At 42.3% G+C, this 22,077-nt stretch overlaps 5 protein-coding genes across 6 annotated transcripts; 2 read left to right on the top strand and 3 right to left on the bottom strand.

Moving 5' to 3' along the window:
- Positions 1-1,292: 1,292 nt before the first annotated feature.
- On the bottom strand, positions 1,293-3,834 carry CCT4 (chaperonin containing TCP1 subunit 4). Its single transcript, XM_017244362.3, has 5 exons — positions 3,588-3,834; positions 2,529-3,181; positions 2,329-2,468; positions 1,587-2,271; positions 1,293-1,523 (listed from the first exon to the last, which is right to left on the bottom strand). The coding sequence occupies exons 1-5, from the start codon at positions 3,691-3,693 to the stop codon at positions 1,506-1,508; spliced, it is 1,602 nt and encodes a 533-aa protein (XP_017099851.2). The 5' UTR covers positions 3,694-3,834; the 3' UTR covers positions 1,293-1,505.
- Positions 3,835-3,838: 4 nt separating this feature from the next.
- LOC108127345 (PITH domain-containing protein CG6153) lies at positions 3,839-4,836 on the top strand. The gene is made up of 3 exons (XM_017244365.3): positions 3,839-4,309; positions 4,372-4,562; positions 4,613-4,836. The coding sequence occupies exons 1-3, from the start codon at positions 3,984-3,986 to the stop codon at positions 4,735-4,737; spliced, it is 642 nt and encodes a 213-aa protein (XP_017099854.1). The 5' UTR covers positions 3,839-3,983; the 3' UTR covers positions 4,738-4,836.
- Positions 4,837-4,904: 68 nt separating this feature from the next.
- On the bottom strand, positions 4,905-5,906 carry IFT43 (intraflagellar transport 43). The gene is made up of 5 exons (XM_017244364.3): positions 5,810-5,906; positions 5,507-5,751; positions 5,419-5,442; positions 5,224-5,346; positions 4,905-5,166 (listed from the first exon to the last, which is right to left on the bottom strand). Exons 1-5 carry the CDS (start codon positions 5,897-5,899, stop codon positions 4,905-4,907), a joined length of 744 nt encoding a protein of 247 aa, XP_017099853.1. The 5' UTR covers positions 5,900-5,906.
- Positions 5,906-15,818, top strand: PICK1 (protein interacting with PRKCA 1). Of its 2 annotated transcripts, XM_017244360.3 has the most exons (4): positions 5,906-6,099; positions 6,242-6,493; positions 7,255-7,366; positions 14,355-15,818. In XM_017244360.3, exons 1-4 carry the CDS (start codon positions 6,053-6,055, stop codon positions 15,708-15,710), a joined length of 1,767 nt encoding a protein of 588 aa, XP_017099849.2. In that variant the 5' UTR covers positions 5,906-6,052; the 3' UTR covers positions 15,711-15,818. The 2 variants fall into 2 exon arrangements, with proteins under 2 accessions (XP_017099849.2, XP_017099850.2); XM_017244361.3 differs by lacking the exon at positions 6,242-6,493 and having other exon boundaries at positions 14,355-15,817.
- LOC108127343 (uncharacterized) lies at positions 13,280-14,215 on the bottom strand. Its single transcript, XM_017244363.3, has one exon. The coding sequence runs from the start codon at positions 14,124-14,126 to the stop codon at positions 13,356-13,358; it is 771 nt and encodes a 256-aa protein (XP_017099852.2). The 5' UTR covers positions 14,127-14,215; the 3' UTR covers positions 13,280-13,355.
- Positions 15,819-22,077: the final 6,259 nt, after the last annotated feature.

Raw genomic sequence — 22,077 nt, 5'->3', positions numbered from 1 at the left:
CATGCCCAAACCATAATACTGGTTCCACCGGGTTTAATGTTATTGTACGTAAAGCTGGGGCGGTATTTCGAATTTTGGGGTCGCCTTACATATGAACGAGATCCTTTTCCTCAAAATTGAACGATTTTGCTTTGATCGGACCAAAAAATATTTCTCCATTTTTCTGCCGGCCAATTCGGATGTTCTTTGGCAAACGAAATCCAACTTGCCCCATGCTTCACACTCCAAAGGGAAACTTTTCCGGGGCTGTGGGGACTTAAATCATTTTTTTTAAAGCAATTTCGAACAGTTCTAATTGATGCCGAAATATTTAGCTCCATTTTTAGCTCAGTAGCCGGATTAAAGGGCGACCCCTTGCTCTCACGAACCAGCCGGTTGACCTCCAATTTCGACATGGCGACCTTTCTACCGCAACTTTCTGCCTTAGGAACATATTTTAATGCGTTGCTAATCATTTTATTTGAAAAACCGACAATTCTCGCCACCTGAGCATAGGTGTTGCCTTCCTCAATAAGTTTTTAAATGATTATCCTTTGGTCGTCACTGCAGTCCCTTTCGCGGCCCATATTTATTTTTTTTCCGATCTAATTCTTAAGAACTCTGTTACTGCAATGCTCTCGAATGTAATCAGTAACTAAAAACATCAAAAAACTTCGAAAAATTTGAATCTTTGATCAAAACCATTATTAGTGCTATTTTTGTTGCCGCTCTCTTTTGCATCTTACTTGATAAAATGCTCAAAATATAACAAACTAATTGCTAATTGAGATTTAATTCACTTCTCTCATAGAGATAACATGTAAGCCTACATTGTAAAATAAAATAATCAAAACAATTTCAAAAAAAAACATAATTTATAATGCATTATAGAAAATTGTGCATCTCAGTGCTATTTTTTTTGCCGCAACTGTATAAGTCAAAGTCATATATAAAGATTTATCTTTTAAAAGACAACCTTTTTAAAGACGTAAGCTTGGTAAGCTAAATTAGACGAAAGCTTTTTAATTTTTTATTCTAATAAATTGGTTTTACTATTTTATTCTCATAGGGATCGGCCAACTATATCCGATATTTGCGATATATACCCGATTTTGACTGGAAGGGTATGTCAACTTCGGCTGCATCAAACGTTATCCCTTCTTTCTTGTTGACCTTTACCTAAGTGGTGTTTTAGAAGTTTCAGTGTGAAATCTCGTTCATACCACAGGCTAATCAAAAATATATGAATATAACATGTACTTCGATTCCGATTTTAAAACCCCACTATTCAGGGCAAATACAATAAACACATATTTTTGTATGGTGTTAGCGAATTGTTTTATGTTTAAGATCTTTTTGTGTTTTTTTTTAAATACATAATAAGCTTGTAAGGCGTAGTGTATAGTATGAATTTTATTCAAATTAGATGCGCAGGCGCATGTGTAAAATATGTGAGGGATTAGATGAAAATGCCGTAAGTTTGATCTTTCGGAGACAGAAAAGTGAAACGAGCTGGATCAAAGTGCTTAACTGAAGGTGTTGACCTGCAAAGAAAGTGAGACCAGTAAAGAACCAAATACCAAATTTTAATTTAGATTCAAACTTACAATATCATCGATCTTCAAGATCGAGCGAATTGTCTCCGTGGCCAAGGTGATGGCCGAAATACTGACCAAGAGTGGCTGCACAACATTCTCGGCAAGGATGTCTGTGATGGCGCCCTTGCGAACATTGATGCCGGCTGTCTTCTCACCTTGGGCGTGACGATTGCGCAGCTCTGTAACGGTCGCAATAGGATTAAGGCCGGCGTTCTCAGCCAGCGTTGAGGGAATGACCTCCAGGGCGTCGGCGAAGGCCCGGAAGCAATACGCATCCACTCCCTCTACCGTCTGGGCAACGGCGGCCAGTTGCAAAGCCATCTCGATTTCAGGGGCACCACCGCCAACAATCTGGGCTCGCTTCTTGACCAAGCAACGAACCACGCAAAGGGCATCGTGCAACGAGCGGGCGGCTTCCTCCAACACCAGTTTGTTGGAGCCGCGACAGATGATCGAGATTGTGCGTCCCATGTTCTGGATACCAGTGATCTTGACGAACTTGTTGGTGCCACTAGCGACCTCTTCAACCAGCTCGGCGCTGGACAGATTTTCAGCAGTAAAGTGATCCAGCGAGGCAATGGGCCGGCAGTGCAGGGTCTTGCACACAAACTCAATGTCTTCGCGCTCCACGTCCTTCACCACCAGACACTTGATTTTGTCCAGGAAGTGCTGAGCCAGATCTGAGACGGCATCTCTAGAAAACGGAAATCAATATTGGAAATTCGGGAAAACCTAGAGATGTTTTATTTACCGCAGGATAGACTTCTGGACCAAGAGGACATTGCAGCCTGCCTTCTTGATCTGCTTGACAATATTGAGGATGTAGGAACGCTCCTCCTTAAGCACACGATCCATGGCGGCATAATCTGAGACAATCACATTGTGATCCATCTAAAAAACCGAAATAAAGCTCAAAAAAAGGTACAAAGGATTAAACTGAGGACTACTTACATCCGTTTTGGGAGCTGAGATGCAGAACTGAATCAAACCAATCTTGGCTTTCTCGATGCGCTTTGGCGCATTGGTTCCTGCGGAACGGCTGGTGAAGACCAGACCATCGACCAATTCAGTGTCCTCTACAGTACCACCCAGACTGGAGATGACCTTAATGTTTTTGAGGTCCACAGAGGTCTCCTTTCCGGGCTCAGTTACCTTAAGCACAGCATCAACTGCAATGGGGGCCAACAAGCTGCTCTGTTGGGAGACCACCTTAGAGTTCAGCGATGTGGAGGCGCTCTTGATCAGGGTCTCGCGATCTTTGAGCTCAATGGGGGTTGACATCTGGGTGAGGATCTCGACGGCCTTGTTGGAGCAGCGCTGGAACGAGTCCGAAATGGCTGTGGGATGCAAGCCCTTCTGCAGCAGCTTCTCGCACGCTTCCAGCAGGGCACCGGCGATGACCACCACGGAGGTCGTTCCGTCCCCGGCTTCCACATCCTGAGCGCGGGAGAGCTCCACCAGCATCTTGGCGGCTGGGTGCAGGACGTTCATCTGCTTCAGGATGGTGGCACCGTCATTGGTGATGGAAACCTCTCCGTTGCCAGCCTGAATCATCTTGTCCATGCCCCGGGGTCCCAGACTGGTGCGGATGGCATCGGAAACAGCTGTAACAAAAACAAAATGGGTGTTTTTTAACATATGTGTATATGTACTAAATACATACTAACTAGGTATGAAATTTTCTTGTAAATCTGTTCAAAACATGACTTCTTTCCGAAAAATAGCCCCATTTACCCTAAACAAATCCTTATTTAAAATTTCCCTACGATAGGGTGTTAAAAAACCTAAAAAATTCAATTCCGCTCATCACATGAGTAATGCTCTCTCTTCTTCTTCACGTAAGAAGTTTCCAGACAGCCGGCACTGCAACTGATATTTTCTTAAGCCATTTGGAATGTAAATTGCGCATAACACGTCTCAAAAATTAGCCAATCAGCTCATAAACAGCTTAAATAACATAGGCACATAGTTTTTAACTCATAATTTTATTTAATAAAATATTTTTCTTACCCTTAGCCGCCTGGATGTTGGACAGACGCACATCCGTAGGTTTGGACTTGTCTTTGAAGGCTTTGGCCTGGGGCTTGATGCTAACCGATTTAGCCTTGGGCGCCATTGGAGTGTTAACTTTAGATTTTCGAGTAAATCACAATTATTCCCGAAGAATTTCAATCCGATTAGCACAGATTAAAAAATTGAAATTACTTTATGTCGTCTAATTCGGACGTGCGTTCCCACAAACACTAACAGATGTGGTATTTTCAATAATTCATATCAACGGTCACTCAATGTTTACGATAGTTACCGATAGTGCAGATTTTGTGTGAACGCCTTTTAGTGTGACTGCATTATTCTGGGTGACTTAGCTGAATTATTTGTTTTATTTTGTAAATTGTTGCCGGAAAAATGCCGCACGGACACGGACACTCCCACGACCATGGCGGCTGCAGCCACGAAGCCACAGACGTAGATCATGCCTTGGAAATGGGCATTGAGTATAGTCTGTACACGAAAATCGATTTGGATAACACGGAGTGCCTAAACGAAGAGACGGATGGCCAGGGAAAAACCGTATTCAAGCCGTACGAAAGGCGCCTGGACCTCTCCAAATTTGTCCAGAGCGATGCCGACGAGGAGCTTCTCTTCAATATACCGTTTACCGGCAATGTGAAGCTCAAGGGAATCATTGTTAGCGGAGCTAATGATGACTCGCATCCCAACAGGGTAAAAATGTAAGCCGGCTTTCTTTAAGCTTCTAGGAGTTATTAATATTTCTTTGCTCTTTCTTTTTTAGTTTCAAAAACCGCCCCAAGATGACCTTCGATGACGCCAAGGCCAAACCGGATCAAGAGTTCGAGCTCACCCGCGACTGTCGAGGGGAAATCGAATACTCCCCCAAAGTTGTTACCTTTTCCTCCGTGCATCATTTGTCACTCTACTTTCCTAGCAACTTTGGAGATGAAACCACACGAATTTACTATATAGGTGGGTAATTGAATGTCCTGTATGTGTATTCGCTTAAACCAAGATTTCAGGCCTTCGCGGAGAATTCACTGAAGCTCATTATCACGGCGTAACCATCTGCAATTATGAATCCCGCGCCAATGCCGCTGATCACAAAGAAAAGGCCTTTGACGGCGTAGGACGGGCAATTCAATAGATAACCAAGAGTCTGTTTTTATTTTAAATTATTAATTTAATTGGGTATGTCTTCGTGAACAGAATGAGTATGTGATTATTAAAGACGCATTCGATGAAATATTTTACCTTCTCATACTGAAACTACGAATTGACTATTGCACTAATCTTGCAGAAATAGAGGTAATCCTAAGTGTACTGAGTGGGTGGCACCACATCGGGTCCGATCTTCATGCCAATGTTAGGCCCTTTATCCGAATGAATTTCAGCGGTTACTTCTGTGAAAAGCTGATCCCACTGCCATAGATCGTCTTTTTCATTTAGGCTCTCCTGAGGAACCAAGCAATCTGTTAGGATTGAGAGATCAAATCCATCTACTGCTGAAAAGGCGTATTGCGAAAGCAAATCCGAGTTAGCCTCCTTCAAAACTGCGGACCGAGTTGTGCCCATTCTATCAATTATCATAAATTTTGGTTATTTGAATATAAGGAGTGATTTTCTTACTTACATAGGAGGTTCCACTATCTCGTTGAGCATTATTTCGTCTTTGATGTCATCCATATCCGGGATGACGGGAATGTCGTCCGTTGGTATGGAGTTGGTAGCCGATTTTGTTTGCCTAAAGCGCTCACTTTATATGGATTATAAATTCTAATTGTAATACCAAATCTGATACCAAATTCTAAATGTTTTTTAGACTTACTCATCAAAAGAATTTTTTTTGGATCTGTAAAAGGGAAAATCAATAAGGAATCAATGAACATTCTTGCGGGTGTATGAAGCAAACCTACTTCAATCCTTTGAGTCCAGAGTCGGCCCATCCTCCAGAAATTCGCCTGATGGGCGGACGATGCGAATCAAATTCATTGTTGTAGCTGGATGAAGTTCCACCATCCGATGTTGTGGGAGGGGTTCCGCCCTGAGCCTGCACATTAAGCGTGATGTCGATGGATATGTCCTTAGAACCTGCACCCTGCGAGGCCTCCTCCTTTAGCACGTCCCGACTCTTAGAGCGCCGGCCTTTTCGGGCCGTTGTCTGTGAAATTTAATGAAACTAAAATGGAATATACATCAAACTATGTATTATTTTTCACCTTCCGTATAGTCATCTTGAGTTCTTCGGCCCAGTCCATCATTTTTTGTTTATGTTTTTCCTCAGCGTTTCCAAGGCAACAAGTGGTCATGGTTACGCTTCACGGTGAATGGCAAACTCCGAGGAAATATCAAGATGGCCATGTTTCGATAACAGCCACACTGCTTCTCCAGCCCTCGATAATACTGAAGGATTTAAAGTTGCCAAAAATAAACAAATATATTTTTCTTAAAAATAAGCAAGGATGCTGACAGACACGGAGGATGACTTCTTTTTCGAGGAGGATAAAATGTAAGAAAAGAAAACATGCCAAAATTTGATAAAAACTATTCGCATAGCTTTGTTTTACGACAACAATATGTTAAAATGTGCCAAAGCTTCTGTGACAAATCAATAATTTTAAACCATGTCAAACATATATTGTTGGACCCAGGCCAGAGGCACAGCTTATCCAGTTGGATGGCGATAGTTCGGCGGATATCCGACCGAGCCAGGACCTCCGCCAAAAGGCAGAGAGTCCCTCCGAAGTACTGCCCACCTCCACCGCCGTTTCTGCTTCCGTCGGCGAGGCCACCGTTATGCTTTGCTCCCCAGCGAGCTTCGCTTCTGGGTATGAGTCCTCCGGCTCTAACAACAGATTTGGCAGCGAATTTGCCGCTAGGGAGAAATATGAGTTAGACCGTTTGTAAGTCAACTCCGTTTGAGCCGAAGAGTACAAATATATATATATTATACCCGTGGTCGCTTGTTAATATTTCTAGCTAAAATAAAAGTTCTTACATTTATACATTTTTTTTTTCTAATTTTTATTTTTTTAGTTAGTATAATACTTTGTTATTTAATACTTAATAAAAAGGATGTTTTACTTTTATTAAATTAGTTTCATTTGATTTAATAAATTTTATTTTTTCTATTTAAAAATATTTTTAATATTATTTTAAAATCTTTTTGCAGTTTACAACTTATTTTATTTATATTATTAATTATTCAAAAATCTTAGACCACTATATCCGCATTGTATTCTGTACCAATAACCGAAAATCTAGAGGTCTAAATATTTTTCTTTTTAATATTTTAACTGCTTTTCAAAATAAAGGATAATCTTAGATTTTTTGTGTGTAGTTGTTTAGCTTCTTATACTAAAACCTAATTAATAGCTAGGCTAGATAGTGCCTTTAACTTAAAAGGTGTTCTTGGCCCAAACTGTTCCGATCAACAGTATTCTCTAAGAGCTGTAGGTATATTAGTAGCAGTCAAATTACCTTCTAGAACTGGTAAAATGGCTAATTTAAACACTGCACAAATCGTTGTGAGTAATTATGAAAAAATTATATTAAAACACTCACCTATACAAAACCATATACTCAATTCATATATAGCACGCGTAGCCCATGCTTCAATTTTTTTTACACGTTTTTTGAAATATTAATTTTGAACTTTATTCAGGGGAATGACGGTTACCACTAATTCAGTGGTCATTACCAAGGATCAGAGTAATCTAATAGGAATAAGCATTGGCGGAGGAGCACCCATGTGTCCATGCTTATACATTGTCCAGGTGAGTTAATTAAATCTTATTTTTAATACGATTTTAAAACTACCTTACTTATAAACAAGAAAGGAATGCTAACTTGATATACCCTTGCAGAATATTGCATTGTATTGTATTGAATATATGCAAAGTGAGAAGTTTTAACTTTCTATCTTGAAAAACACAAAAGTTGGGTAATTTTCGATCGTTCAGTTATATGGCAGCTATAAGATATAGTTGGTCCTTATGAAATTAGTGTCATTCAAGTCGATACTGAGAGACTAGTCCGTAGAAACAGACAGACGGACATAGTTATATCAACTCAGGAGGTGATCTTCAAGAATATAGATATATACTTTATAGGGTCGGAGATGTCTCCTTCACTGCGTTGCACACTTTTGACCAAAATTAAAATTCTCTGCAAGGGTATAATAATTAACAAGAAAGGAAAGCTAACTTCGGGCGGAGCCGAAGTTGATATACCCTTGCAGTTAAAACCAGATATATATCGCAAATATCGGATATAGTTGTTCCAAAATGAAGTCCCAAACTTCTATCTTCAAAAATACCAAAGTTCTACCAAAAACCATTTCCAATCGTTCAGTTATATGGAAGCTATAGGATATAGTCGACCGATCGATCGATGAAATTTGGTAGGTCGGATTAATTGACAAAAAATATAATCTGTACCAAGTTCCAGCTTTATATCTTCAACTCAGGAGGTGATCCTGATCAAGAATATATATACTTAATAGGGTCGGAGATGTCTCCTTCACTGCGTTGCACTCTTTTGACCAAAATTATAATACCCTCTGCAAGGGTATGAAAAATAAAATAGGAAATCAAAAATCTTAAAGTTTTTCTCCTTGATCTTTTACCTGTAAAACATACAGAAAGACATGGCCTAATCGGCACTGGAGATGATTCTGATCAAGATTAGAGATACTTTATGGAGTCTTATAAACCACTAGAAGATACTAACACTTAATTTCATAGAGACTTGCACAGAGGCTGTTGGCCAAGCCAAGAGCAGAGTGACACAAATGGCCAAAAACTCAAACTTTTGATCTTTTTTTTGATAATAATCCCAATTCCGAAACTTAGCACCTGCATTCAAATATTTGTGTTACAAAGTAAACTAATTTTAAAGCAATTTAAAAAAAAATGCTGAAAAATTCAACAAATGCGAAAAAAGCAGATGCATTTGTTCCAAATCCTTGGAACGGTCTTCCTCCCGCAATAGGCCAGTATTGGGACCTAGGACCTAGGCCAGTATTGGGCCTTGAATCTCCGGACCTAGCGCCCAAGGCCGAGAGTGTAGGTTCTTCTCATGAAATTCAGGCACTATAGCCGAAGTGACGGGATGGAAGAATAATTGGATGGCGTCCGCCAAGACAAAGGAAACCAGCATCTCATCTTCAAAGGGAGAAAGCTGGCTTGAGGATAGAACCAATCTGCCTGATCTCAACAAGCTTATCTCTTCCTTAAACTCAGAACGCTAGAGAGCAGAGGGCTAGAGAGTAGAGAAAATGTGGTATAAACAGCTTATGGATAAGAGGTAAAAGTTTTTGGTACTAAGAAAGTAACTTGTTTGACCTTTATTCACCGTATTGTTGATTAAGAATTAACAATTGCAATTTAAGCGGGCGATGGTTCGCTTTCGTAGAATGTGGAGGCTGAACGACGAGTTCTGGAACTTATCTTCTGATAAAAGGGAGAATCATGTCCAAGCCATTTCACGTACTCGGCGCAGCTATCCTTTAAATTCTGGATGTTAGGAATAAATTGGACTCGCCGAAGAGCCATGTCAGACAACAATACCTCTTTTTTCTAAAATAAAGAAAAATATAAAAATTACAGATTTGAAAAGAATAAGTATGCGTTTTTGGGGGAAAAACGTACATTATTGGGGCCTGCACTTACTCTTTGGAGCTTCTGAAGATTGGTTTTGTCCTCCTTCAGGTCACTCTCCATTTCTTTCACTTTTACGGTGGCATTCTCAATCTTTTGCGTCAGGTCCGTGAAGAAATGCTCAATAAGCTCAACTTGCTCCTGGTAGGGTTTCCTTTGTTTCCAATTAACCAAATCGGTGATACCAAACGAGGCAAAGGCGGCGGGGAAACCCAGTGAAAGACCAATCGGTCCAAAAACCAGGACACCGATCGCATCAAACAAGGCGAATAAGGCAATTCTTGTCTTCACTAACATCGCTTTGTTTTTGATCCTCTCCTCCAGTTCCGCCTTTTCTTGGCCATAGAAGCCCCCTGGACCGAAATCGTCGTGCACATCATGCGAAATATCTCGAAACGCATTTTCGAGATCAGCAGTTCTGTGTTGGACATTGGTGAGGAGTTCCAAAGATTTTCCGGTTTCTGTGAGTCCCATTTCCACAGCAGACACGGTCAGGTTCCCGATTATACTCCTCTCCACATCCGACAAGTTGCTGTCGCCAATTATATCGATGAAGATATCAAAGGCGCCGGTGGAGGAAATGCACCACTCGAAGACTGGGCCCACACAGTTTTCGTAGCTGAGACGGGCTTGGGCGTTAAAAGAGCGAATCTGAGGCAGCTTGTCCTTGGCTTTGCCCTTGTATCCCAGCATGGCTTTATCAATCTCATCGATGGCATCCTGCAGCTCCGCAAACTTCACCTTCCTGTCGAACTCGGCTTGATATTTAACCAGGATTTTCGACAAACTTTCTATGCCTTTTTTGATATCAAGTTCGGTCTCATCGCACCTAGCAAAGAAAGGACAAAAGGCACAAAATGCAAGTGCCGTTACCAAAACGACGGCAGAAGGATCCTTTCCCATAACTGATCAAGAAGGATTAATCCACTGGCGAGGAGCTCACTGGTGCTTCCCTGACGAGAGAAGATCCGCTTTTCGAAATGTACGATTTTCGGTCTTATATATACCCAAAAAGTGAATACACCAAAGAACACTTAACACTAATTCGGTTCTTGGGAACTGTTAATAATTCCTAAATCAAGAGATCGTAGTATCGTAGTTGCAAATAAAAGACTCAGATTTCGCGGAAGCTAATAGGCATTAATGAAGAAGTTCTTTAATATTCAATTTAGACATTCTCCTTATCTTTTGAGGGAGGCGGAATCGGGGCTCAGTATGATTATGGCATTGAAACTTTTTTGCAAATTTTGACATAAACAAGAAAGGAAAGCTAACTTCGGGCGGAGCCGAAGTTGATATACCCTTGCAGTTAAAACCGGATATATATCGCAAACATCGGATATAGTTGGCCGATCCTTATGAGAATATGATAATATAACCCAATTTATTATAATACAAAATTTAAAACAAGTGGTATTTCTACCAAAAACCATTTCCGATCGTTTAGTTATATGGCAGCTTTAGGATATAGTCGGCCGATCCTAATGAAATTTCGGCATGTCGAAATATTTTGCCAAAAATAGCTCTTGTGTCTAATTAGAACTGTCTAACTCTAAAAACACCGAAGTTATACCATTTCCGATCAATCAGTTATATGGCAGCTATAGGATATAGTCGGCCGATCCGGGCCGTTCCGACTTATATACTGCGTGCAAAGGAAAGAAGGGTGTGTGCAAAGTTTCAAGACGATAGCTTTAAAACTGAGAGACTAATTCGCGTAGAAACAGACAGACAGACGGACAGACAGACGGACAGACGGACATGCTCATATCAAATCAGGAGGTGATCCTGATCAAGAATATATATACTTTATAGGGTCGGAGATGTCTCCTTCACTGCGTTGCACACTTTTGACCAAAATTATAATACCCTCTGCAAGGGTATAAAAATAATACTTTTTATATTGGGAATTCGGAACAAGCCAGTAAAACAAGCCTCTAGGCAGAATAAAAAGTCCATAAGCAGATTAAAAGTCAATAAGAAATCATTTATTTTATTTGGCTTTAAAATTCATATATTTTTTAAAATAAAAATTACGGATTATCCCCTATTTGACCCTGTCCTAGTTTCTTAAACTGATTTATAAAGGTATATTATCAAAATATATAATTATGATTCATAGGCAATTATTTCTCTGCCATTAATGGCTCTAGACCGTTGCACTTAAAATATATATGAACATTTTTGGTTTTTCAAAAAAATGGATCTACTTTTAATCTATTTTTGATTAAAGTAAATGGTATCTAAAGAAGTTAAGATGGGAGACAAGAGTTAAAAAATAACTAGTTTCGAGAAATCGAATTTTATATTTAAGAAATAAACCTAAGCTAAATTTGTATGATATGTTCCAGATGATGTAACACAAGAAAGGTGTATCTTATCGAAATATACTTGGCCATCTGCATACATATATTTAAATTTTTAACTTTGTAAAAAAAATGGCCCTATAAAATCTGAAAAAGGTCCCCTTAAGAGTTCATTGTTTAACTCATACATATTCAAACTAAAACTAACTTAATTTAAACACAGTTTAAAACAAGAAAGGAAAGCTAACTTCGGGGGGATAGCCGAAGTTGATATACCCTTGCAGTAAAAACCGTATATATATCGCAAACATCGGATATAGTTGGCCGATCCTTATGAGAATAAAATAATATAACCCAATTTATTATAATATAAAATCTAAAAAAAAGTCCCAAACTTCTATCTTCAAAAATACCAAAGTTGGTATTTGTACCAAAAAACATTTTCGATCGTTCAGTTATATGGCAGCTATAGTTGGCCGATCCTTATGAAATTGAGGATTATCTGACCAAAAATATAATCAGTACTAAGTTACAGCTTTCTATCTTCAAAAACACGAAAGTTGGGTAATTTCCGATCGTTCAGTTATATGGCAGCTATAGGATATAGTCGGCCGATCCTAATGAAATTTGGTAGGTTGGATCAACTGGATCAACATAAAGCCGATCCTTATGAAATTGAGTCTGTCTGTTTCTACGCGAACTAGTCTCTCAGTTTTAAAGCTATCGTCTTGAAACTTTGCACACACCCTTCTTTCCTTTGCACGCAGTATATAAATCGGAACGGCCCGGATCGGCCGACTATATCCTATAGCTGCCATATAACTGATTGATCGGAAATGGTATAACTTCGGTGTTTTTAGAGCTAGAGAGTTAAAATTTGACACGAGAGCTATATTTGGCAAAATATTACGACACGCCAAATTTCATAAGGATCGGCCGACTATATCCTATAGCTGCTATATAACTGAACGATCGAAAATGACCCAACTTTCGTCTTTTTGAAGATAGAAAGCTGAAACTTAGTACATATTCTATTTTTGGTCAATTGATCCAACCTACCAAATTTCATAAGGATCGGCCGACTATATCCTATAGCTGCTATATAACTGAACGATCGAAAATGACCCAACTTTCGTCTTTTTGAAGATAGAAAGCTGAAACTTAGTACATATTCTATTTTTGGTCAATTGATCCAACCTACCAAATTTCATAAGGATCGGCCGACTATATCCTATAGCTGCCATATAACTGAACGATCTAATATATAATCTAACTAATCTGAACTAATCTATATACAGATTTTTGGTCAATTGATCCAACCTACCAAATTTCATAAGGATCGGCCGACTATATCCTATAGCTGCTATATAACTGAACGATCGAAAATGACCCAACTTTCGTCTTTTTGAAGATAGAAAGCTGAAACTTAGTACATATTCTATTTTTGGTCAATTGATCCAACCTACCAAATTTCATAAGGATCGGCCGACTATAGGCTATAGCTGCCATATAACTGAACGATCTAATATATAATCTAACTAATCTGAACTAATCTATATACAGATTTTTGGTCAGTTCATCCAACCTACCAAATTTCATAAGGATCGGCCAACTATATCCGATGTTTGCGATATATATCCGGTTTTAACTGCAAGGGTATATCAACTTCGGCTCCGCCCGAAGTTAGCTTTTCTTTCTTGTTTTTAAAATACGATATATATATTCTTATGTTTTTTTTTGTTTGAATTTAAACTGATATAAGTTGAAGGATATCTGTCCAACTCATTCCACTCGCCAACTTAAACTTTCTTCCAGGGGCTTGGGCTTGCCTTGAAATTTGTCAGGCGACGCAGCTTGAGAAACTCCCGACGCTCCCGGTCGAACCAGTCGTAGGCTTTCTGCTTCCAGTTCTGCATCATCCGCAGACGTCTCCACTCGTCGAACTTCCGACGGTGCTCTGCCCGCACCTCAGAGTGGAGCTTGAAGGGCTGAGGTTGGATGAAGGTTGACTCGATCCGCGGCACGAACGGCGCGCGACTCAAATAGTTTAAAGATTTTTTATTAATCCGAGGTATGAAGCTGTTCTGCTCTTGGGTCTTCACCTTTTTTTTCCTCTTCTTGAGCGCTTCTAGGGAAGCACTAAGAGTTCGGGGAGTCTGCAGTTTTGTTACCTTCTGCAAAGAACTTAAATAAGCCCGACGCTTCTCTAAACGCTTGTGGAACTTTTGAAAATCGGGGATTGGACGACTCTGAATTGTAGAGCCACTTCTCTGCCGCCTGATCTCTTGGCGCTGGAGTTCCAGTTGATTTTCGGCATAGATTTCCTGAAAGCTAAAGGCACGCGGAGCTCGCGCCTTCCCAGGACTTTTTGGTCGCTTCGACTTCTTGCGTTTAGCGGTCTGGCCGGCCTGTTTTCGCTTCATTGAGTCCTTCACAAAATCCTGCTCCTGAATTACCGCCCGAAGGCGTCCATCCAAACGATCGAAGCCCTGTATCACCTTGGGCCGTATATTTTGTATATCGTTGCTGCAGTTCATGCCATTCCACTTATACCAGCTGGTGATGGTCATAATTTCGTCGGCCTAATTTTGATTTTTAAGTTTGGAATACTGTTTCACTCAAATTTTGATCGTGTTTCAAAAGGTTGCTGCTGGACAAAATGATAAATACAAAAGTTTTGCTTTAAAAATTAAAATATAGATTTATTTAGTAAATATGATAGGTACTCGTATATAGTAAAATGGTGTTATATTAAAAATACTATTCAAATTTAATAAAACATGTTTTCTTAACTCCAGATCTTTGACGGTACCCCTGCTGCTCGCGAAGGATCCCTGCAATCTGGAGACGAACTGCTGGCCGTGAATTCTGTCAGCGTGAAAGGCAAAACCAAAGTGGAGGTGGCCAAGATGATTCAAACGGCCACTGACGAAGTGGTAATTCACTACAACAAACTGCACGCCGATCCGGAACAGGGCAAGACACTAGACATAATTCTGAAAAAGCTTAAGCATCGGATTGTCGACAGCATGTCCAGTAACACGGCGGACACATTGGGGCTATCCAGGGCCATATTGTGCAATGACTCTTTGGTCAAGAGACTCGAGGAACTGGAGGGGACTGAACTGATGTACAAAGGTTTGGTGGAACACGCCCGAAGAATGCTGAAAGCCTACTACGACCTCCTGCTGACCTATAAATCGTTCGGTGACTGCTTCACCCAAATTTCGGTTCACGAACCGCAGCAACGGGCATCGGAGGCATTCCGCACCTTCGGAGAATTTCACCGCACCCTCGAGAAGGATGGCTTGGGGATCATTAAGCAGATTAAGCCTGTGCTGGCCGATCTGGGAACATATCTGAACAAGGCCATTCCAGATACCAAGCTCACGGTACGACGATACGCAGATGCCAAATTCACATACCTTTCGTACTGCTTAAAAGTTAAGGAAATGGACGACGAGGAACACGGGTTTGCTGCGCTCCAAGAGCCTCTGTATCGGGTGGAGACGGGAAACTACGAATATAGACTGATTCTGCGATGCCGGCAAGATGCAAGGACTAAGTTTGCCAAGCTCCGTACGGACGTTCTGGAGAAGATGGAACTTTTGGAGTGCAAGCATGCCATGGACTTGAACAAGCAACTGAGAAGCCTCCTCGAGAGTTTGGCGGAGCTGCACAGGAGCCTTGTGGAGCGATTAGACGCCCTGCCCCCTCTTTTTCCCATCGAGGTGGACTTCAAGGAGACCGACTTTCAATACAAGTCGAGCACTCTAAAGCCGCAGGAGCTGGATGACGATGAGTTCGAAGCCAACAACATTCCACGTACCACTGGCTCCACCTCGGTTGAGTGTGGATACGAGGCGGTGGAGCAGCCGGCGGCCATCATAAACGTGGATATCAAGGAATCCACTGAGTCTTCCTCTGGCCAAACCAACAACGACAACGACAGCATGCTTCGGGAACTCGGCCTATACGACGTGGACCTGCTTTCAAATCCGCAGACGATCAGCAATCAAAAGGACTCCATAGCAGCCCAAAAGGATGCCTACGATTTTGACTTGTTTCTGAACCAGGCCACCACGGCTAAAACCAGCCTGGAGCGGGATTTGATGTCTTCGAATGCAGAGGAGATGGATTTGCTTCTGCAGTGAATTTTTATAGTACAAATTTTTAGCATGCGCTGAAAGGTGTTAGGGTTCTTATACTTAGTTACAGCTAAGCTTGCGGATTTAAAATAAAATAAATAAAATGTCAGTATTTCAGTATGGTTCTGGATAATATTTCTTTGCGCATTTCACTACGGGAAAGGACACGGAAGTAGTAGCAATACATCAGGAATGTTTCCCTTCCCAATAAAGGAAATGGTCTGCAGTAGCAGGGCCACTATAGTGTTTATTCCAAAAATCAATCCATAACTATCTTCTACTAGGTTTTCTGCTACCCCAGCTTCGGCCACGGTGATCATGAAGCATAAAGCATCGCATAAGATAACATTATTAATGTAGTCCACCCATATTGCATATTGCTTGGTGGCGATGCGGAGATAATGGAGGAGATACCCAGCTTGTAGAAAATACCCAAGCGAAAATGGAGATACCCAGTTTTTTAGAAAACGCTGCAATGACTCCCAATAAAGTAGCCTAAGTAGCCTATTTCCAGATGACTTGGATAAAAAGAGTTAAAAAACGGAAAAATGGAAATTGACAAACTTGAGTCTGGCCACAAGATGCCAGTGCCCATAATAAACGGGGGGGAACTACGACGGTAATTTTTAGGATGAGACCACAACAGACAAGACATTGGTTAGGGAGCGCTTTCGGTTGCCCTTCCTCTCGAGATACAGCATTCTTTTCCGTATGGAATGTATATTGAGACTCCAATGAACTCTGGGTATGGCTAGGAATACTTCCAGCGATGCAACCCGCGATTCCAGTCAAATATAGAGTAATCAAAGTTCTAAACCAAATGGGCAGCTATGCCCGATAGAAAAATCACCGGCTTGTATCTGACCAAATCCGTGGTGAGGAACATAATTACCTATTGGGTTAGGATTGAGTTGGTTCCAAATGGAAACACCTCCTGATAGACTTGTTCAATAGTCCAACTCCGAGAATCCCAGGCAAAAATTCTGTCATACGGTTCTGAGGGGCGAAATTCGGGAGAAAACTTTCATTGGAAAACTTTTAAGAAAAGAATGCCAAACACAGTCGCTTTAGTTGAGTTTCTGTATTCGTTTTGTCAGTTTTTCGCGCCCAAAAACCATGATCTTGATTAGAGCCATAAGAGCAATAAGATTTCTTATTCAGGGCTATTAATCTTGAGTTGGCGAATCTTGAAACTAAAGTTACAATAAACTTAAGCTTTGCACCCAAGACGAAAGAAAATAAGTTCATCGGTAATTTTTCACAATTTTTCGAGGCTTACTCCTTTCCTCATCTGACTCCCTATGTTTATATTAAGAAAATGATCTATTGTGTGCACCCTGCGCTTGTTTACGAATAGGTTCTTTATTTCAGAGAAGTCTCCGAAAAATATATTTTTTGGGTAACCGATTCTACAAATATTCTTTACTTCATCTTTATCTTAGTAAATAATTCTTTACCAACTTCATCTTCATATTTTAATTGCAAATATAATTATCTTAGTTATATCAAATTTAACAAATTCTCGCTCTATACTACCTGTACTATATAAGACTCTCCTATTAGGTCCCTTTGGAACGCTAACGGACTTGTCCAAAACAGGCTTGAGGTGGAACATTTTATACACACTCAATGCATCGACATACTGCTTATAGCAGAAACCCATTTCACCCATAAGTCATTCCTGAAATTGCACGGATATGACGTAATACATGCAGACCATCCTAGCGGAAGAGGACACGGAGGAGCGGCGATCATAGTCAAGGCCAGCATTGACTACAACGACATAACAATACTCAAGGAAGACTGGATCCAGTGCGCCAGAATTTCCGTCTCCACTCCTTTGGGAAAAATCACCATTGCGTCTGCATATATACCCCCACAACATAAAGTCTCGGAAGGCCAGTTCGACCTCCTGCTGAGTGATATGGGCGACAAATTCATCGTCGCAGGAGACTTTAACGCCAAGCATCCTTGGTGGGGCTCGAGAGTGAGTAATCCCAAAGGTACTGCATTATTCAAATGCATACAGCGCAGAGCCTATAACTGCCATTCAACTGGAGAGCCCACGTATTGGCCCACAGACCCCCAACGACTGCCGGACCTTCTCGACTTCGCCATCTCCCATGGAATCCATCCGGACTCCATAGCCTGCTCGGCAAATAAAGATCTCTTCTCTGATCACAGTGCGGTGGAACTCCACATTAACACCCCTGTAGAGAAGAAAGTCGCCCGACTCAGGATGATCAGACCTCGCACCAGCATAGAGAGCTACTCCGAGTGGATGGAGAACGCCCTAGAGAGCGCGCAGCCAGACCTTAGCACGGGTGCTGGTATCGATCAGGCTGTTGAGAATCTCACTCAAGAGATGCACAACGCTGCCTTAATTGCAACTCCTAGGGCTCCATGCAACAATAGGAAGTTGCAAAGGCATTTACACCTGTGGTCTCCTGAAGTGGCTGCACTCCTCAATGAGAAGAGACGACGGAGAAGGATTTGGTTCCAAACCAGGTACCCCAGCGATAAAACAGCTTTCAATCGTGCAACCAAAAAACTCAAGAAGTTGCTGCAGAGGTTGCGGACTTGCGCATTCGAAGAGTACCTGCGCCAGGTCGAGCCTGGGGACCCCCAACATAATTTGTGGAACTTAACCCGCCATTTAAAGCGTCCCAAGCAAAGGGTCGCCCAAATACGAAAATCCGACGGTGGATGGTGTCGTTCGGATCAGGAAAGGGCCGATGCTTTTGCTGCTCACCTCGAAGCAGCCTTCAAGCCATTCAACATGTGCACGGAAGAGGACAGAGCAGAAACGGAGTTCGTACTGGCCCTACCACCCACGAACCTTAGCCAGATGGAGCCCGTATCGGAGGAAGAGGTCAAGGAGGAGGTGTCAGGCCTCAACGCCAAAAAATCTCCGGGTGCAGATGGGATAGAGGCACTCGCGGTCAAGCTTCTCCCACCTTCAGGAATAAGGAGGCTCACAAGGATCTATAATGCGTGCCTAGAAAGTGGACACTTCCCCACTTGCTGGAAACAGGCGGAGGTCATCCTGATCCCTAAGCCTGGAAAGCCTGAAACTAATCTCGCCTCATATAGGCCGATTAGTTTACTGTCTGTAATCTCCAAAATACTTGAGAGAGTATTTTTGCGCAGATTGCAGACAGTACTGGACGATGCTGGTTTGATCCCAGATCACCAGTTTGGTTTCAGGCGCTCCCACTCCACCCCCGAGCAATGCCACAGGATCGTGGCAAAAATCCTGGACAGCCTCGAAAGAAAACATTACTGCTGTGCTGTTTTCCTGGATGTCAAGCAGGCGTTTGACAGGGTCTGGCACCCTGGTCTAAAAGCGAAGCTCAAGAGGAACCTGCCACAACAGTATTACGATTTCCTTAACTCGTACTTGACCGACAGGAAGTTTAGGGTCAGAAGCGGAAATGCGACATCGGAGTACAGGCCCATTGAAGCTGGAGTTCCGCAGGGCAGTGTACTTGGTCCCATCCTGTACACCATGTACACAGCCGACATGCCTGTCGCTGAAGAGGAGGGCCTTCTAGTGGCTACTTATGCCGACGACACGGCATTTTTGGCCTCTTCAATCTTGCCAGAGGAGGCTTCTGCAAGACTCCAACGCCAGCTGGACATCCTCGACCCGTGGCTTCGAAGGTGGAACATCGCCGTCAACCATGAGAAGTCAGGCCAAACGACGTTTACAATGAGGAGAGGCGACTGTCCTGGAATCAGTCTCGGAGGCACCCCAATTCCAGCCAGCCCTACACCCAAATATCTGGGTATGACCCTGGATAGAAGGCTCACCTGGAAAACTCACTTGCAGCGCAAACGGACGCAAATCCGGATCAAGCTACGTCAGCTCAACTGGCTCATTGGAAGGAGGTCCAGACTGAAGCAAAGAGTCAAGCTCCTTATATATAAGGCCATTGTAAAGCCAGTCTGGACCTATGGTATCCAGCTATGGGGGACGGCGTGTCTAAGCAACCGAAGGATCATCCAGATCGCCCAAAACAAGGCCCTAAGAACTTTAACTGGAGCTCATCCGTTCCACGACAATGCGATAATCCACGCCCAACTGAGAGTCCCATATGTGAGCGAAGAAGTTCAGCGATTCGCCAATAGGTACGTGGAAAGGCTGGACCGACATCCTAACCCTGAGGCCATCAATCTTTTGGACAACAGCTACACCACAAGGAGGCTGAAACGGACCCACCCATTGGACCTCTGCCACTCGGGCGAAATAACTTGAATTCTATCGCTAAGGTTTACTGTTAAAATTAGTTTCCTAGGATAAGCAAACATTGTACTACTCAATATTTCATTAAGTTAAGGTCCCATTATAAAATTTAATTATTGTCCATATCTCCGGACAGATTTTAAATATAACTATTGATTGATTGATAATAAAAAAAAAAAAAAAAAAAAATATAATAGGTACTCGTATATAGTAAAATGGTGTTATATTAAAAATACTATTCAAATTTAATAAAACATGTTTTCTTAACTCCAGATCTTTGACGGTACCCCTGCTGCTCGCGAAGGATCCCTGCAATCTGGAGACGAACTGCTGGCCGTGAATTCTGTCAGCGTGAAAGGCAAAACCAAAGTGGAGGTGGCCAAGATGATTCAAACGGCCACTGACGAAGTGGTAATTCACTACAACAAACTGCACGCCGATCCGGAACAGGGCAAGACACTAGACATAATTCTGAAAAAGCTTAAGCATCGGATTGTCGACAGCATGTCCAGTAACTCGGCGGACACATTGGGGCTATCCAGGGCCATATTGTGCAATGACTCTTTGGTCAAGAGACTCGAGGAACTGGAGGGGACTGAACTGATGTACAAAGGTTTGGTGGAACACGCCCGAAGAATGCTGAAAGCCTACTACGACCTCCTGCTGACCTATAAATCGTTCGGTGACTGCTTCACCCAAATTTCGGTTCACGAACCGCAGCAACGGGCATCGGAGGCATTCCGCACCTTCGGAGAATTTCACCGCACCCTCGAGAAGGATGGCTTGGGGATCATTAAGCAGATTAAGCCTGTGCTGGCCGATCTGGGAACATATCTGAACAAGGCCATTCCAGATACCAAGCTCACGGTACGACGATACGCAGATGCCAAATTCACATACCTTTCGTACTGCTTAAAAGTTAAGGAAATGGACGACGAGGAACACGGGTTTGCTGCGCTCCAAGAGCCTCTGTATCGGGTGGAGACGGGAAACTACGAATATAGACTGATTCTGCGATGCCGGCAAGATGCAAGGACTAAGTTTGCCAAGCTCCGTACGGACGTTCTGGAGAAGATGGAACTTTTGGAGTGCAAGCATGCCATGGACTTGAACAAGCAACTGAGAAGCCTCCTCGAGAGTTTGGCGGAGCTGCACAGGAGCCTTGTGGAGCGATTAGACGCCCTGCCCCCTCTTTTTCCCATCGAGGTGGACTTCAAGGAGACCGACTTTCAATACAAGTCGAGCACTCTAAAGCCGCAGGAGCTGGATGACGATGAGTTCGAAGCCAACAACATTCCACGTACCACTGGCTCCACCTCGGTTGAGTGTGGATACGAGGCGGTGGAGCAGCCGGCGGCCATCATAAACGTGGATATCAAGGAATCCACTGAGTCTTCCTCTGGCCAAACCAACAACGACAACGACAGCATGCTTCGGGAACTCGGCCTATACGACGTGGACCTGCTTTCAAATCCGCAGACGATCAGCAATCAAAAGGACTCCATAGCAGCCCAAAAGGATGCCTACGATTTTGACTTGTTTCTGAACCAGGCCACCACGGCTAAAACCAGCCTGGAGCGGGATTTGATGTCTTCGAATGCCGAGGAGATGGATTTGCTTCTGCAGTGAATTTTTATAGTACAAATTTTTAGCATGCGCTGAAAGGTGTTAGGGTTCTTATACTTAGTTACAGCTAAGCTTGCGGATTTAAAATAAAATAAATAAAATGTCAGTATTTCAGTATGGTTCTGGATAATATTTCTTTGCGCATTTCACTACGGGAAAGGACACGGAAGTAGTAGCAATACATCAGGAATGTTTCCCTTCCCAATAAAGGAAATGGTCTGCAGTAGCAGGGCCACTATAGTGTTTATTCCAAAAATCAATCCATAACTATCTTCTACTAGGTTTTCTGCTACCCCAGCTTCGGCCACGGTGATCATGAAGCATAAAGCATCGCATAAGATAACATTATTAATGTAGTCCACCCATATTGCATATTGCTTGGTGGCGATGCGGAGATAATGGAGGAGATACCCAGCTTGTAGAAAATACCCAAGCGAAAATGGAGATACCCAGTTTTTTAGAAAACGCTGCAATGACTCCCAATAAAGTAGCCTAAGTAGC

The sequence above is a fragment of the Drosophila bipectinata genome, chromosome 2L, assembly GCF_030179905.1.
Source record: "Drosophila bipectinata strain 14024-0381.07 chromosome 2L, DbipHiC1v2, whole genome shotgun sequence".
In the NCBI taxonomy this organism is placed as follows: Eukaryota; Metazoa; Arthropoda; class Insecta; order Diptera; family Drosophilidae; genus Drosophila; species Drosophila bipectinata.
The sequence above is the reverse complement of the archived record's forward strand: the minus strand, read 5'-3'. Positions and strand labels throughout refer to the sequence as shown.